At 57.2% G+C, this 17,271-nt stretch overlaps 1 protein-coding gene across 1 annotated transcript; it reads right to left on the minus strand.

Moving 5' to 3' along the window:
* Positions 1–882: 882 nt before the first annotated feature.
* On the minus strand, positions 883–17,025 carry cep170aa (centrosomal protein 170Aa). Its single transcript, XM_052080682.1, has 21 exons — positions 16,897–17,025; positions 11,960–12,097; positions 10,688–10,777; positions 10,191–10,272; positions 10,045–10,100; positions 9,749–9,959; positions 9,554–9,676; positions 8,230–8,376; positions 7,826–8,125; positions 6,300–6,638; positions 5,851–6,137; positions 5,627–5,719; positions 5,368–5,455; positions 3,701–5,167; positions 2,695–2,965; positions 2,173–2,383; positions 1,845–2,012; positions 1,679–1,767; positions 1,514–1,607; positions 1,374–1,425; positions 883–1,153 (listed from the first exon to the last, which is right to left on the minus strand). Exons 2-21 carry the CDS (start codon positions 12,062–12,064, stop codon positions 912–914), a joined length of 4,515 nt encoding a protein of 1,504 aa, XP_051936642.1. The 5' UTR covers positions 12,065–12,097; positions 16,897–17,025; the 3' UTR covers positions 883–911.
* Positions 17,026–17,271: the final 246 nt, after the last annotated feature.

Consider the following 17,271-nt stretch of genomic DNA (forward strand, 5'->3'; position numbering starts at 1 on the left):
CCCAGCGGCTTCTTTGACACAAATAACCATTAAAATGGCTACAAAACAACATCGGTATCCAAATCGTATAAAACAGGAAGTTAAAAGCCACCCCCCCCCCAAAAAAAAATTGAAATGGAAGTACAAAAAGTCCAATTGCATAGCAAACACTTTCAGTGGTGCTACAAGCTTCGGGGCACCGCATCACACAGGCCTAATCAAGATAAGGCAGCAAGAACAAAAGTTAATTAGCCGAGCTGCGCCTGAGCTCATTCACTTTGGTCGGTGGTGATTTAATTGGGATTATTATTCTTTTGGGGGACCGGAAATAGGCTCCACACTCGCGATATGCAACTAGCAGGGAGACCAGGCTCGGTTCTTTGCATGCTACTCCAAGTCCGATGACTGGGCTAGTTTAGAAAAAAAAAAGAAAAATAATCTTGGATGGGAGGACTGTCAAGTGTCGCATTGTGTACAAAACTGCATGGGTTGACTTGTGAAAGAAAAGGAGCATTTCCTGTACAAAGTGTCGGCATTTCAATGTCTCGTTAAGGCCGCGGCTGTTTTCAATACTCGAGTGCAAAAGCAAAGTGGTGAAATATGCATTCCGTTTGCCTGAAAAGTTTCTGGGGGAGGCCCGTTGGAGGGACGACGTTTTTCCAGGCAGCACCTGAGCGACCCGACGCTTCACAAACCAGGAGGACGAGAGCAAATGCTGGCATTCACGCGTTGGCCGCATTCCATCATTGCTTCTTGTCGTTTTCAGTCGACGACACAAAAGCTCTTCTCGTTTCTCACATTTTGTGGCCAACTTTTTCCAGTTCATATTTTTCAGCTGAGCCTAAAATGGAGGATGGATTATTAAAAGAAAAAGAAAATCCTTGTCATTTTTTGCCAGCCAATTTCGGAATATGGCAGCGCTTATTTTTGGCTCACTTCTGCACAAGGGCCTCCTTGCCGCCGGGCCGCACGCGGCCGAAAGGCGGCGCGCCGACGGAGGCTACGCCGAGACCCGCCGAGCCGTCGGACGGCGGAAGGATCTCGGGCGGGAGCTGCCGGGGTCCCGTGTCGGAGGAGGGCGGGGGTGCGGGTTTGACGCCTTCGGCCCCGGCGGGCGAGACGGCGCCGGCTGCCGCGTCCAATGCCCCGGCTGGGTCTAACATCAGATTGATCACTGGGACACGCGGGCACAGACACGCGCAGGATGAGGATCAGCCGGTTGGCGAGCAAGCGCGGGACACAATATGAGGGAGGAGCAACAAAGTTCCTTCCTGAGGACGCTTTCAACTTGGGTGAGATTTCTCATTTTCATTTCTTTGGTTGAAATTTCAAACCCGCTAGCAGGAAGGAACGCGTGTCGTGGCGCGTCGCGTGCGTGCGAGCGGCGTCTTTACCTTCCAGCTGCTTCTCGACTCTTCTGAGCTCAAGTAGCACGCAGGAGATCTCCTGCACAAAGCGACAACAACGACACCATCACTCGCCTTCCCCCGAGACCCGCCGCATTGCTTGCGAAATGCCCAAGACGCTCGAGTACATTGCCGGAGGACTTCAAGAGTGGCGCGTCGCTTTCGGATTTCAGTTTCCTTTCGATGTCCTCCCAGTTCCTGTCCCGGTCCTTCAACAAGAGCCTGGACAGCAACGACAGCATCAGGCCCAAATCCGACGCAGTGGAAAAGGACAATCGTGAGAGTATAATGACCGGATTTTTGCCGCCGTTCTATCGGTCGACTGCCTGATCTTGGTGGACAGCTGAAAGACCGAGTGGATCAGGAGGCTGTCCAAAACCGCCTGCAAGGACACGCCCATACAAAGCGTCAACACGCCGTGCGTGCGCAGGTGGTTGGGGATGCGGGGTTCTCACTCACCTCCTCTCGGTTCCACGTGCGTCTCCTGAGCGCCCGGGGCTCGTGGCTCTCGGGGGCGCGGGGGCGGAGCTCGGCCGGCTTGCCGTTGATCTCCGGCGTCTGGGCGCCGTCGATGACGGGAGGGACCTTGCCGTATTTCAGGCTCTCGTCAAACACGCGATCCACCAGCTGACCGTGTCAAGAAGAAGCAGACGCTTTGACTTCACATAAATTCAAAACGGCAGATGAAAAAATGGGACATTCAACAAAATGGCACACTTTCAATTTGGGAGACGTGGTTTTTTTTTAATGAAACGTAGCACAGCGCAGCGTGATGAAATCGGCGTACCTGTCTCACGCTGTCCTGCAAGCGGGGCGGCGGCGGGCGCGGCTCCTCGCGGGCGTCGACGGCCGAGCCCGGCGTGGTGGCGGCCGTGCTGGGCGGCGTGTCGGACGAGCTGACCGAGTCGATCTTGCCGGCCACGTCGTGGATCTCGCGCGCCAAGGTGGCCAGGTCCTTAGCCAGGTCCTGGCTGATCCTGCGCACACAGGGGAACAACCTGGTAACCGGCAGACAAGGTGGTTTAGAACAGCGGCAACCACAAGCGGCGCTCAGTTCCGAGTAGGGCTGAACCATTCATAACATTCATCCGATTCCCCCCCACCCCCCCGGCTCCCAGCCTCAACTTAGATGACAAAAACATTTCTGGATCATAAATTGGATATGGCTTCATTGATTGCTTGTTTAGTTCAATACAAGCACATGAGATGCCGACTTGGGAAATGGTTTTTGTTATTCAATTGCAATAACGAGTGAAATCAGGGGTGCGGGGGGGTTCAGCCCTACTTTTGAGCATTTGCAGATCAATACCTGGCGATTTCCTCGCTGTGCGCCGTCCAGTCTCTGATATACTCGTCTTGTTCCTTCATGCGGTGTTTCAGCACCACCGCGCCCACCCCCGGCAGCGACCCGGAGCCGGCGGCGGGGGCGGGCCGGGCGGCGCGGGCCGGCGCGGCGTGGTGCGGCCGCGCGTGGGGGCGCCCTCCTCCGTGCTTCCAAGAGTGGCGGCCAGAGCCCGCCTCTTCCTCCGAGGTGGACGCGTACTCGGGGGGCAGGCGTCTCCAGCGGTTGCTGCTGGCCACTGGCAAGGCGGAAACGGGACGCTTTAGTCTCACCTCGGTTATCGTCTCCAGAAATGAGTCGACTCGCGTCCTACAACTACGTTCGACTTCTCAGTCTGTGCCGTTCTCATTCCTCTTGGAACATTAAGAATGGAGAGCAGCTGCGTGAAGCAAAGTGTTGTTAAAAAAGCTGCAAAAAGCTGCCTGCAGCACAATGAAGGGTGCCTAGAACGCAAAATTCCACTAGGGGGAGCCATATTCCGAAGGCGGTGACTCGTTTCATGACTTCAATGTTGAAGTGGCAAAAGTGCAAGGGGAGCAATTTGAGCCTTGATCGCAGTTGCACACCACGCAAGAACCCGGGTCGGCATCACATTTGAGTGGCGACTTTGCGGGTGTCAAAAGCCTCGGCAGGAACGAGACTGTCAGTGGCGCCGAGTGGCGTATGGGCACCTGGTGAAGTTGTATGGCTTCTCGCAGCTGCTAAGCTACTCCTCACCCGTGTCTTTTACAATCCGATTCAAAGTCTTCAAAAAAGTCTGGCTCCTTACAGAAGCTGTTCCTGCGGATGCCACCCAGATCTTCACGCACGACACTCTGCTAACAAGATTCTACAGTGGCAGTACAGTAGCAGCGAGTTTTTCATCGGGCCCCCGGACGAGAGCTCTCCAGACCATGAAAAGCGGAAAGGAGTCGACATGCTTCACGACGTGGCGAGCGCGAGCGCAGACAGACAAACGGTCTCGGTTCCTCACCCGTGGGAGAGCAGTAGCCGCCCGTAGCCGTCTTGGTTCTGGCCTCGTTCAGCTTGGACACGCTGTTGGCCCTCATTCTGGGAGCCAGCTTGCCGTCGGCGGCCGCCGACGAGCGCAGGCCCAGACGCAGCGCCGTCTCGGCCGAGAGGCGCGGCGAGGCGGCGGAGACGCGCGCCGCGCCGCACTCCGAGTCGCTGCGCGCCGAGACGGAGCCCGTCCGGTGGCGGCGCGGCTGCGCCAGCATGTCCAGACGCGACGGCCCCCCGCGGCCCGACGGAGGCTTGGAGGTGGAGCTGGTGGTGGACACCTCGGACGCCACCGACGCTCGGTCCGCGTCGGCCACGTCCGTGTCCGAGGTGTCCCCCAGTCGCGCTCGGCGCAGGAGGGAGGCCCGGGTGGGCCGCGGCTTCGGTGGCGCCGCCGCCTGCTTGCTCAGGAAGGACGACGCGGCGGCCTGCAGACCCCGGCCCGGCTTGGAGGAAGCGCCCCCGCCGCCGGCGCTCTTGGCGGATCTCCCCTCGTATCCCGAGTACGTCTCCTGGTCCGAGGAGAGGATGTCGGAGATGGGAAAGGAAGAAGTGTGCTCGTCGTCGGTCAGATCCAGGGACGCCTGGCGGCCCGCCGAAGAAGAAGGCTGAAGCGAGCGGCGCGGCGCTTCGCCGCTTCTGCCTTTGGTCTTCCTCTCCAAGCGGTCTCGCGCGCCGGCGGGGACGGCGGACTTGGAGGCGGCGCCGACGTCGCTCTTCTCCCGCCGCGCGCCGCCGAGCGAGCGCCGCTTCTTCCCCTCGGCCTCGTTGGCCCCGCGACTGGCGGCGCTGGCCGTGTCCACGTCCGACTCCGGCGAGACGGAACCTGTCCGAGGGCGGGGGCCGTGGCCGGAGACCCGGCCGCTGGCTCGAGGGCTTTTGGGCTCCAGCTTCTTCTCATCCCTCAGTTTGGCCTCCAGGAAGGCCATGACGGCTTCGGTGTCCTTGAGGAGCGTGGCCGTGTCCACGCTCCCCACCGAGTCGCTGCGGCCGCGGCCCCCGCCGATGCGTGGGATGAGCTCGGCGGGGACGCTGCGGCTGGGCTTCTCCATGGTGAAGCTGCCTTGACGCACCAGGGCCTTGCCGGGCGCGTCCCCGCCCCCACCCCCGCCCCCGCCCCCGCCCTCTTCTCCCTCCTCCTCCTTCCTCATGTCGGAGCCCTTCCCGCGCGCGGCGGCCCGGCAACAAGAGGAGGCGGCTCTCGGTTGGCCGTGGCCGCTCGCGCCGCCGTTCTCCCCGGGAGGCGGCCGAGACTCCCCGTCGCCCTTGTTCTCCTTCTCCTGGGCTTCCGTGTCCTGCTTTTCTCCGATCTCGGACCTCACCGTCTGAGATTTGGCGCCGTCTGCCGGGAGAGGGGGGAGGGTCCTGCGCTTGCGCTCGCTGAGACCCGTCGAGGCTTCATCTCGGTTGAGGGGCGTGCCGGACCTGGACGACTCGCATCCTGAAAGGGTGGAAGGCACTTGCCGTTCAGTCGGTTCATTCGAGACGCGGGGGACATCGACGGTATCTGCAGTCACCGTTGACGTCTCAATTGTTGAAAAGTGCGCATGGGTGACGTCAGAGTCGAGCCGAGTTGCGCGCGGGCGACTTAAGGCAGACCCGAGTCAAGCCATCGACTCCGGCGTGTGGGCGCCTACGTACCTCTTTGTTTGTCCAAGAAAGTCGCGGTCTCGGCACCGGAACCTTCCGGGTCGGTCCGGGTGTGGCTGAGAGAGACCCGGTCGGAGTCCTTCAAGAGAGAAGAGGGCGCGAGTGTCAGTCAGGAAGCAACTTGTGACGCGCCTCAAGAGCGCGCCGAACGCGAGAGCTGCGTCGAAACAAAGCCCGTGACACACAAAAGGCTCGTTTGCATGGCGGCGAGGACGCGGCGAGCCCATAAAAGCATCGCTTCTCTCCTTACCTCCTTGCCAGTCTCGCTTTTCTTTTCTTTTGCTCTCGCCTCCCCTTGGAGCTCTGCTACGGAGGAGTCTGGCTTCTGCCCCAGCCCAAATACCTGCAAACATAAACGTCGGGGTCACGCGTCAAGCGAGCCCATCCAAACGGGGAGCAAAATCCACGTCGGGAGTGAGCGTCAAAAGCCAGCCATGACCCCTCGCCAAGAAGGCCGCGAGGCGACTTCCCTGCCTTGTCAATCATGCGGCGGGCCTCCTCCTCCTGCTCCTCCAGCTCGCCGTTTTCCAGCTCGATGGTGTAGGTGCCGTTGTCGCTGTGGTCGTCGCCGGCCTCCCCGCCGGCCGCCGGCCCCGCGACCGAGGCGTCCTCGCCGGGGCTGGCGGGGCTCCCGGTGGCCGGGCCCGTGCCGACGGAGCTCCGCCCCGCGCCGGGGTCTTCCGACCTCTGCTTGAGGAGCAGGCGGGCCGCCGTGGGGGCGCCGGCGGCCACCGTGGCCGAGATCGGCGCCGGGACTTTCCCTGCGGCAAATCCAAACCGCGGATGAGAAAGCATCGGGCATGGAAAGCATGGAAAAGCGTCGCGCGGCCACCAAGCGCAATGTCGTCTTGATCAAATGATCTCAAATTTCTGTGAGGTGTAAAAATAGAAACGGCGGATGTTCGGGGTTGTTTTTTTTTTACCTGAGTCGGAGGCGGTGCCGGCGGAGGTGGAAATGCTGAAGACCTTGGGCTGGGAGGGGGGCTGCGGACACAGCCCCTCGCCGCCGGCTCCTCCCAGCGGCGGCGCAGTTTGGGAAAAGGAATACGAGCGCCGCTTGCGGGGGTTCTCCTCGTCGTAGAGCTCGATCATGAAGGCCGTGCGGCCGCCTCCCCGAGAGCCGCTCGCCGCGTTCCGGTCGGCCGCTGCCGCTCCGGCGTGGGCGGCCTTCAGACGTTCGTGGAGGGCGTGACGGCGGCTGGCGAAGCGCAGGCCCGGCCCGTTCTCGGAGTCGCTCTGAGTGCCGTCTTCGTGTTTGCTTCCTACGAGGATGAGACGCGACACTTCAACATCAGCAGACGCTCACTCTCCCCGTTGCCGTTCACTGCGGCGCTCCTGACCAGGCAGCGTAGACTAAAAACCAACTGTGAAAGGGCAAAAATGAACAAAAGGTAAAGCAGATGAGCAGAGGAACAAACGCCTCCATTGTTTTGTCCCCCGACGCAGACAAAGAAGCTGTGAGTGGAGAACAAAGACGTCACTTAGGAGACGCCGGCGCCCTGCGCCGCTTGTCACCATTTCAGTCGCGGCGGCCTCTGCAACTGCGATGCAAATCCACTTGGACGCCGTGGCAAGCGCGCTTTTTCCTGCGCCGTGGGAAAACACACCACCGAGAAAGACAAGCTGGGAAGGTTTTCCGAGGACCTTGGCTCTCCGTGCATCATACATGTCAAGTGGCAGTGGGGCCAAATGGGCCAAATGGGCCTTTCCTCTCTTGGTCGTCTGCTCTTGTTGGTGTGCCGTTATTTTGGGGCTTCCGTCAGCCCCTTTTGCCACCGAGCAATTCTGACATTCACCGCTTGATAGTCGGACTCACCGAGGCACCGATGTTAAGACAAAGGACGCATTTCGGCCGGGTTTGTGCGCACACAGCAAGCGCGTGACAAGTGATTGACAGGTGCCCTAAATGACTTACTTGCGCGCGCTCCCGCGTCCGACCCCGGTGGAAGTGCCGTCCTAGGTCCGTGTGGGTCGTTGCTCCTTTGCCTCTTCAGGCTCCCTTTCCACGGCGGAGCAGCCCGGGCGACTAACCTCGCTCTACTTTCTCTCCTCGGCCAATCGGCGCGGGCGTTCTTGTGGCCGTCAGCACTGCGGGGAGGTGCGTTCGCCGCCCGCTTAGCCCCCCCAGCCCCCCGACAGCAGCAGGCAGGCCTTCATACGCGCCCCCCTCTCCGCCTTCATTAGGCCGATCGGACTTGGCCTGATTTGCAGACAAATGTCGCCTCCGCTTAAGCGGCTTCCCAATATTAAGACATGTGGCGCCCCCCCCCCCAAGTCAGCAAGCAGACATCAGCACCAATGGGAGGAGACTCGCCGTCAGCCACCTGACACGCATGTAGTCCAACCTCTCCCTGACATTCAACGAGCATCCACTCAAGCCATTTTCATCAGCCCCCCCCCCCCCCCCACCCCCCAGGTGGGTGCGATGGGCGCCATTGGAGTTGCTCACCTTTCAGCCTTTTGAGATGCACGGGCACGTCACTCTTGTTGCTCTTGCCGTCCTCCTCCGCGGACTCGCCGCGGATCAGCGCCGGGTCGTTCTGCGCCAGCCAATCGGCCACCTTGCTCTCCGACGCCATCATGGCCGCCTGCAAGGCGCTCAGGTCCCCGCCGCCCGCCCCCGCGCCGCCGCTCCTCTTGGCGCGCGACCGCTGCTGGCCGGGCACCGCCTTGGAGACGTGGTCTTTGATGGTGACCCGCCCGGGGGACGTGCTGTCAAACTCGATGGTGAAGGAGGCGTGGCCTTGAGCTGTCGAGCACACGCGGTTTTTGCGTTTTCCCTTCCGGCGTCGGAAGCTCGGGCTTCCTTTCGATGCCGATATTTTGGATTTTTTGGGACATGCGCGGCTTCACCTGCGCCGCCGCGAGAGGCGGTCCCCTCCGTGTCCTTGGTGGGTATCTCGTGGATACCGTTGGTGGCGACGTGATGATTTTCCTTGGTGGGGATTTCCATGTAGCCCGGCTGGTGGCCATCCTCGCCGCGACGAGCCTCTTTGCCCTCTGCGGATTTGCAAAAAAGACGCCGGCGAGTCGAGTTGTCGGCCCGACGAGAAACGGCTCCCGTGTCGAGCGTCAAATCGCTGCGCAGCCTTTCAGATACATCATGGCTGCGTGTGCACTGCGCACGGGCCGATCATTATCTTCAGAACATCCAAACAAAGTGCGGCTACGCACAATAAGCAAAATAAGCCGTCAGGGTCCCTCGAACCTCGAAGGGATGGCAAGACGATCCGCGACGCGCACGCTAAATGACGGGGCCCGCCCGCTTCTTGCCCAGGAGCAGTTATGGCACCTCAATCAAATGAAACGGTCGAGTATAAATAACGAGTCGGGTCGTTCGGGCAAAGGCGACGCGTGTTGATGGTGCGCTGCGGCTTTTGGCAGCGTAAGCCTCTTTGTGGGGATGACTGCAACTTGGACTTTATGTCCCCCCCCCCCCCACTCTTGATGCCAGTCGAGAAATAATTTGCAGAAGTAAGCCTAGAAATCTTTCAGTGGCGTGGTCCTAAACACAGGCCATTGACAGAGGAATTTGAAAAGGCCGTGCTGAACATCAACTAAAGGCACGCATTCGCAATCGCTCTCCCCGTTTTCTCTTCACTCGGCCTCCAAGGCGGCTTCGGTCTATCGGAGCAAAGCCAACTGAGCAAGTTGTGACGGGTTTCAAACACGCCTCATTTTGAAGTCTGCCAACCTCGCCTACTTGTGGCGCAGACGTCGCCCATCCCGTTCTTCCGTGCCGCTCGTCCGCAAACAGCAGCAGAAATATCCAAACTGCAGATGGTGGCAAGAAAAGCCATCCGCCGGCCGAGGATGCCGGCGCGAGTATCCATCCAGATGTGATGAGAGATTTAAGGCCCCCCCACCCCTCGCCCACCAAACCGGGCTGGCCAAACTGATTTGGTATTGCTAAGCTTCTTTGACCACGGGCGCAGTCCTTAATCCCGCCCCCCATCCCCCGGCGACGCGGCCTCAGCGAACGTGAGCCATCACACGGACGGACGGCCGGCCATCTTTAGCGACTTCTGTGAAACAACGACGGCTTTATGTGCACTTGAGTGTACATCACCACGGCGCGCGCAAACACGTCGTCCGTCCGAGACCGCAAACGTGCCACTTTTGGTCACGTCAGCTGCGATATTTCAAATGGAAGGCTTGACTCGCGGACACGTCCTACCTGTCAGCGGCTGCTTTTTTTGGTTTCGCCGCTGGAAGGAGTTCTCGTCGTCGGCGTCCCCGTAGCCCCACCACGCCGGCTGGCCGTACAGGGGGGTCCCGCGAGGCAGCGTCGCCACATCTCCTGGAGACAGCACGGCCGCGCGCTTTAATAGACCGGCTGTGGAATGTGCAAACACATCTCTCTGGTGCTCACCTCCAACTTTTTCTTCCGCTTTGTGAGTGTCCACCATTTTGGGTGTGGGGGGGAGCCCGTCTGCGGTCGTTTGGCCAGGCCTGGGGCCACCGCCGCCGTCGCCGGGAGACTTTTGCGTCTTTGACGGCGTCTTACTGGGGGGCTTGCATGCAGCGCTTTCACCTTTGGACGGCTTCTTGCTCAGCTGGAGGCCACTGGTGAATTTTTCATGCTGCAAAGGGGAGACGACGGGTCACCGCGAAAGCTCTTTTGCGCGGGGGGGGGGGAGGGGGGGGGGGTCAAAAAAGGGCTCTCACCTTGAGAGCCTCCTCAGGCACGGTGAGCTGACCCCTCTCCACCGTGAACCAGTTGGTATGTGAGAGAGCCCGGTTAAGGAAACGAGCGAGCGAGCATTTCTCCGGGGGCTCACGAAATGACGGAGCGCGCGCGGGTGGCTGAAGGATATCATATCCGAACCTCAGTTTGTCCTCCAACTTGAGGGTGACGTACACCTGCTCTTGAATGCGGACGTCGTTGACAAAGGTCTGCGGGGAGAACAAGGCGGACGTCAGAGCCCTCCACAAATCTCCCGAGTCAGCAGCCGCAAAGTTCACGCTTACACGATCAGACAATTGTCAGTCTTGGGTGAGCAGAACATAGAGGGGCTGGTAAAAAGTCGACACGGCGCTGTTCAAACGCTAGCTCCATATGATGGGGCACAAAAGCCCCAAAACTGTTCCCACCATTCGTTTGATGTGGGAGCAAATAGCAAAATACACTGGCCCCGGCACTCTCTCCTTGCAAAGCAGTGCATTGTCGCCATCTTGTGGCATCTCTAGGCAATCCATCGATAGCAGAGAGGCTTTCAGTCTCCGTAAACCAAGACGTCATCCCGCAGCACGCCGCGATTCTTTCATTTGTATTCTTGGGGCCTCGGCACGTTTGGTTGGAAACACTCACCCCGTTCAGGCTGCCCAGGTCCTTGACCTTGTGTTCGTCTGAGCCTGCCTCGTAGTTGATGACGGCGTGCTGCTTGTCCACACTGCGCGACTGCAAAGCACAAAGAAGCTCACAGGTGAGGGCTGGGGGCTGGGGGGGGGGGAATATGGTTCCCGATCATGCCATGACATGACCGCAGAAAGGAAATGATATCGGACAAAGTGTTTGAAGGTCACGTCATCTGGGGAAGGCTGCGAAGAATGCCGGCATTCTCATTATTCCTCAAGCACGTCGGGGTCAAATGGAGAAATGCATTCTGGTGGCATTTGGAGAGCGGACCGAAAATGAAGCAAGGCCCGGCGGCCTCCAACACCCACCCGCGCCTTTCTTGGACGCATCCGTTCTCCTTGTGCGATGGAAAGGTTTCGAGATGCCCAAGAAAGAAGAAGCGCCTCTCGCCGGCCGACCGCAACGCAGTTGACTTTAGCGGACTTTTAGTCGGGGCGGTCACATGGACGACGACAAGAAACGTGTCCGCCATTACGGGCCAAATGAAGGTCCGGGAGAGAGAAAAAGAAGAACAAAAAATCCCAGCCCATCTAAGCTAGCGCAGAGCAGGACGGAAATGGGGCAGAGAGACATGGAGAGCAATTTCTTGCATGCCGTCGCATCAGAGAAATGATGGCAGGAAGGCACCGGGACAGCCTTCAGGCCAGCTGGGGAAAGAAACACGGCGGGCTGTTTTCTTCCATCTGCCGACAAGGATCCCTTTTCGTTGCCTTCCGTGGGATTGCGCAAACTACTCAAGCCATTTTGGTGAAAGTGGGCGTAGGCTCGGTCGAGGCAAGGAAGAAGCCTTCCTCTTTTTTTTTTTTTTTTTTTTACAGTGTGATGACATTTTTCACTGGTGTCAGATTATCCTGCAATACTTTTGTTTGCATTTTCCTTGAACGCTCTAGTGCGTGTGTATTTTTTCCATCTCCACTTCCAACGATAAAATGTAAAAAGCGCAAGTCTAAAATGAGGATGGCAGAGAGCGCGGCGGCCAGAAAATCAATGGAATCCACTTTCTATGACTAGCGCAATGACCACAAGTATTCATAAGCCCCGCGGGCAAGAGAGTCTCTCTTGCGGCTCCACGGACCTCGACTGCGTGCGCTTGCCGACACCTTTTGTGGTTGCGCTTGCGCTTAGCTGGAGCGTCCAAAATCCCTGTGCGCGTGAAAAGGGAGCGAGCTCGAGCCGACGTACGCCCTCGCGCTTCGGAGAAGGCGGCGGCGGCGGCGTCCTCACCTGGAGCATGAGCTCGCAGTCGTCCCGCCCGACGAAGATCATCTCGCGGGGCAGTCGGTGGCGAGTCCCCCCGCTGCTCACCAGGAACCAGGAGGTGACGCTCATGTCTGCGCCGCCGCGACCGCTTGCGCTACACACCTACGGGGAGGGTGACAACAGGGGGGCAAGATAAGCCACTTTACAAGGAATGCCTGCGCGGAGACAGCTACCGGGCACCCGACGAGGCGTAGACTCAAGGGCCACCATTCGGCATATTTGATTGGGCAGAAAGGGGGATGGGGGGGCTGAGATTTCAGGTATGTGAAGGGCATGTGTGGGAAGGCCAAAGCGGCGGCGGCGCGGCTCTCGTGCACGGGCTCAAATTCAAAGCCGCGCTCATCCGCATGGCGCTCGGCAGAAAGCGAAGCAGCGGCGCCGCAATCCGACGCCCCGCTGAGTGGCCCGCTGACTCCGAGTCGGCCCGGGTGACGCATCCTGCCGCTCTCTCTCTCTCTCTCTCCTCCTCTCACCCTGATCACTGCCAGATGTGGGCGGGGAAAGCCGTGGCGGAATGTTGGCCGGCCTTCCAGTTATCCCCCCCCCCCCCTTTCACATGAGCTGGAAAGGAGGTCAAACAAAATCTCGCCACATGCGAGAACCCACAAGGCCGTTTGGGCAATCGTCATCTTTGACGAGTCCTAGATTTGCCCGCCCCCCCCTACTTCCTTTCCTTTTTGAGAGATCACTCCTCATACGGTGCATGTTCTTTTCTGGTGGGCGAGTCCGGAAGATAAAAGGCATTGACGGGAGACGTCCCACACGTCACTCGCCGCAATGAAAATGACAAGGAGAAGAGATTGGAGCTCGCGCTGGGCCCGAGAGCAGCCCATATGGGTCTCGCCTTTTACCAGCAGTTTCAAGGACACGCATAGCAAATCGCTCCGCGCACTCGACTTTAGCTTCTGCAGGTGCACCTCACAAAAGCGCTTTTGGTACAGTGGTGCTCCACCTCCATTTTGTGCAGCCGTGTCAGCAAAGTCATATGTTGGCGAGAATGAAGAAGAATGGCCATCTCGTGCTTTCGGCAGGAATCCCCCATCCCAGAGAGAGACACACACACGCACACACGCACGGCGGGGAGTGAAAGGGCGGGATTATTCCAAGATGACTGAATTCTTTGTGTATAGAAGCTGAAGAGTCAAGAAGTAAGAAGAGCGCTTCCTGTCGAGGGGGACGCTCATCTGTGTGGAGCTTTTCCGCTTTGGATCTGAATGGCAAACCAACCGCTCAAGTCAATCTTGTGACAAAAGACGCGTTGAATAAAAGGCTTCTGGGCTCCGACACATCTGTGGCGCAGCACCGCGATGGAAGAAAGAAAGAAAGGACAAGTCACCGTTACAATCACACGCAAGAAACCGAGTACCGCATTTTCACAATCACAGGGCACCCTGAAAACTCTCCGATCGTCTCCGAAAAAGAACGCCTCATCGCGCGGGTCGCCTTGCCCGCGCACCGAGTTCTTGCAGAACTGATTTAGAATCCTCGAGAAAAGCCCAACTCAACAATGTCGGTGGCTGAAGCAAGAAGCCCAACGCTTTGAAAAAGACAAAGACTTTGGTCCATGTCCACCTCAAGGCGCCGCTTCAAAGCAATTCAAAGGTGAAGCCGATCGAAGGGCACCTACCAGGGAAAATACTGCCCCCCGGGACCAGTTTCCGAGATGTGAAAGAATGGACAAAGGGATTGTCTTTGTGAGCGCTGATGTTCCGAGAGCAAAAAAAAAAAAAAAAAAAAACAGAGACTAGCCCAGGCCCCGAGGGGCTGCATGCGCCGCATCAAAAGACTCAACAGTCTGCGGCCAGGGGGGGCGGACGGACGGCGAGTCAAGACTTGGGCACAAAGAAAGCATCGCTACAATGGAGAGCCTTGAAATGATGGCTGACCTGTCCAGGAAGAGCCTGGCTATGCTAGCTGGCCATTTTCAGGGCCACCCGATATTTGACGGAGAGTTTCGTGACTGGCGCAGGAGCTGGCGCTTGACTGGGCGCGCGCTTCATTCCATTGGGCAGTGGCAGCGGCTCAACGGATCCTTGAATGACGCCGGCGTCAACGGGAGACATCAAGACGCGGCGGGCGAACAGAACCATGCCGGGAGACAAAGCGCTCCGGTGTCAGTGTTGCCAGCACCCGTTTCCGCCGCCGTCGCCGCGCCGGCTGTAAAAGCCAATGCGCCGCGTGCTCAGTGACCTCGCTGCACCTCATGACCCACCGATGGAAATATGCCCCTTGGCCCACTCTTTACTGGCGGCGAAATTGAGGTTTAGGCGCAAAATGTACTTTTGGTTAACCTGTCAGAGTCGCCGTTGTCCCTTTAGAATTTGACAAACGCAGCAGCAGTCGCGCCAAAGGTCCTCGAACTGAGCGGCCAAAGCGACACCATTTTGACCCACTTTCGCTTCAAAGTAACACGACGCGCATACATGCGGCCTCCTTTGAGGTGTGGCCAAATGTTTGGGCTGACAGCCCAAAAAGAGCTGCAAAATATTACCCGGCATTAAGATAAGATAAGAAACCCTTTATTACTGGGGCCGCGTGACATTTGTTGAACAAGAACAGCGGAAATATCTCAATGCTCATCTGGCAGCGTTCGGCCAACAAATGAGGCGGCCGCTTTCCTTTCAGAGCGTGCGATCGCTTGGGTCAAAGTTCACGGCCGTAATGGCGTAAAACTCAGCGGCAGACCCAAAAAAGAAAATCGGCACACACACGCTGCAGGGCAACGTCAACATGAGCGCAACAATCCTCACAATACGACTACAACCGCTGCATGAATAAGAGATCAATATCTGGAACGGAAAAAAAAAAAGGCGTGTGTCACACCCAGAAACAGATGTGAGGGTCACTTTTGTTTTTCATGGAGTTAAATGCAGGAAAGAGGAGCGGAGGAACGCCCACAATGTTCCATAACAAGGGCGCTCCAAATATTGAACACGGCTGACTTTCCAGTTCATCAGCGTTGTGGAACAAAATTGCGTTCTTGAAAAACCTTCTTGAGCATTTCGACTCGGGCAGAAGTGAGAGTCGCCGTTGCTATTTTTAGTCGAGGAGAAGCTTATCAACGACATCGGTTCTACCTCGGGCCAAAAGACATTAGCATACAGAGTGGAAACCTCCAAAACAGAGTCCATATTTTGAGGACAAACAAAAAAAAACAACCTTCAAACTAGACATGCAACTCTAAACCGTGGCCGTGTGTGAGACTTGAGCTTGGTGAGCATCTCCTACTTTGGGGCTTCCACTGTATTGTGACGCTCAAAAACAGACATCAGCGTCATCATCAGAAGAAAACTAAAGTCACTTCCTAAACTTCCTTTCACGCACAATGGCCGTGGGCAGGCCACACAACAACAAAGTCCTCCACTCGGTGCCAAAAACGCTTTCTTAAGGAGCTCACAAATTGTTATAAAGCGACGCATCCGCGTGAACTTCAGCTACGAGTGGTCTTTGGAGCTATCGCCTCCACTCTTGTGCGATCAGATTTCCACGGGAAAGATGCAAGAACTGTGACGCTGCTTTAGGTTTTGTCGGCGCCACCCGGCCTACCACAGGCCACATTTGCAGAGGAAAGGAAGAGGAGGGGAAAAAAGAACGGGAAGGGGAGGGAGACATTGAGAAGAAAGTGGGACTGGACGGTACTAGCTCAACATTCTGTGCTAGACATTTGTTCTTTGGCATTTTGCTAGTGGGTGCAGAACGTGGTTTTCATCACACTACGGCAAACCTCCATTTTCAGGGTGATTTGGCTGCACCTCGATCCTTTTTCATCCACTGGAACTCTGCACTTATGTGATTTTTTTTTTTAAAGGCACCTTTGGACCCATGATTGTTTTTGGGAGGAAGACTCTCATCTTTCTGTCTAATGGCGCAGAGAATGGCCAAAAGAGCAAGTGCTACGTTCACAAAACTTTATAAAAGTTCAGTTTGACGATGGCCCAGCCTGAGCCCAGAAGACAACGACGTCATCTGACCGATTTGGAGAGCTACGGGGAGAATATTGCAGATTCTAGATCAAAACGCTTAGCCTAAGTGACATGGCGGGGGGGAGGGAGAGATACATACTGTATATATTGAATGTGTTCACTCCCCATCGACGTCATATTTACACACTACACGATGACAAGCATCACAAATGAGACACCGTGCGACTCTTGAGTGCATATCGTGACAACAAATATGAACACGAAGAGGAGCGGGTGCGTGCGGGCCAGTTACAGCAGCTTTGCTCCACAAAAACAAACCCACCCCGCCAATATAAACGGATTGGGGGCGGGGGTTATCGCCAGACAACATCTTCCCGTTAAAATAGATTACATGTAAGAGGAAATGGGGACGCTATCGCGTGTCACATCGCACAAAGCATGAGCGATACGCCCCGACCGTTCTTGAAAGTCCATCCATCCATCCACAGATAAACCGGGGAAGTGCAAATCTTGGCCGTTGTTTTGTGTGAAGCGTTGCGAGAGACGATGCTTTCTTTTGGCCTGGCCATCGACACCACAGTGCGTATGGGGTCAGCCATCGCGCGGGGCTCCGTGTTTAGCTAATCCATTGTTTGCTTGCTTGCTCAAACCACCCACCCACCCCCCAGCAAGACAAAAGTCAGCATCTGCCGTGATTTATCTATTTTAAGGAGGGTAGAATTGATTCAAGACGCGTAACTTGTCGGAGGCTTTGCTAATGAAATCGACGTCCATGGGTGAGCATCTGCGAGGCGACTTTCCTTGTCGTCCTCCGCCGATTTTCGCTGTGGTCAACTTCACGTGCGCCTCGGTACTAGACTCACAATAGGACGCCTATTTGTTTCCATTTAAAGGCTAAAAGTGGGACGTTCTGGTTCGCGATATGGCTTTGCCGTCCCGCTATGTGTGTTTGGTTGCGAGAGTGGAGCCCAGCCCTACCGTTGCTGCCGCAGTCACGCCCGGCTCCGGCCTCTTCTCCCGCGGTTGCTACTCGCTAGTGAGCCGGCAACGACCACAGAGGGCCGTCCTGCAGATTTCACCAAATTTCAACACGTTCCGGGTATGGCTTTTCAAAATGAAAGTACACTGAACGAAACAGCACAAAGGATCCGGTCGCCGTGTCGGATTGTATTCGCGACGCTTTTGTTTTATTGTGAAAACATCAACTTAATCGTTTCTTGTTTGTTACGTTGAACTTGACACGGCTCTTCCGTCGTCTTCAGCGAGCGCCTGCGTCGACACTTCTCGCCGTGGCAGGGATGCTTCCAACTCAAACCAGAAGTTCCGCCAGACAGAACCGCGTGGGCGGGTTTC

This window comes from Hippocampus zosterae, chromosome 11, assembly GCF_025434085.1.
Source record: "Hippocampus zosterae strain Florida chromosome 11, ASM2543408v3, whole genome shotgun sequence".
Taxonomy (NCBI): Eukaryota; Metazoa; Chordata; class Actinopteri; order Syngnathiformes; family Syngnathidae; genus Hippocampus; species Hippocampus zosterae.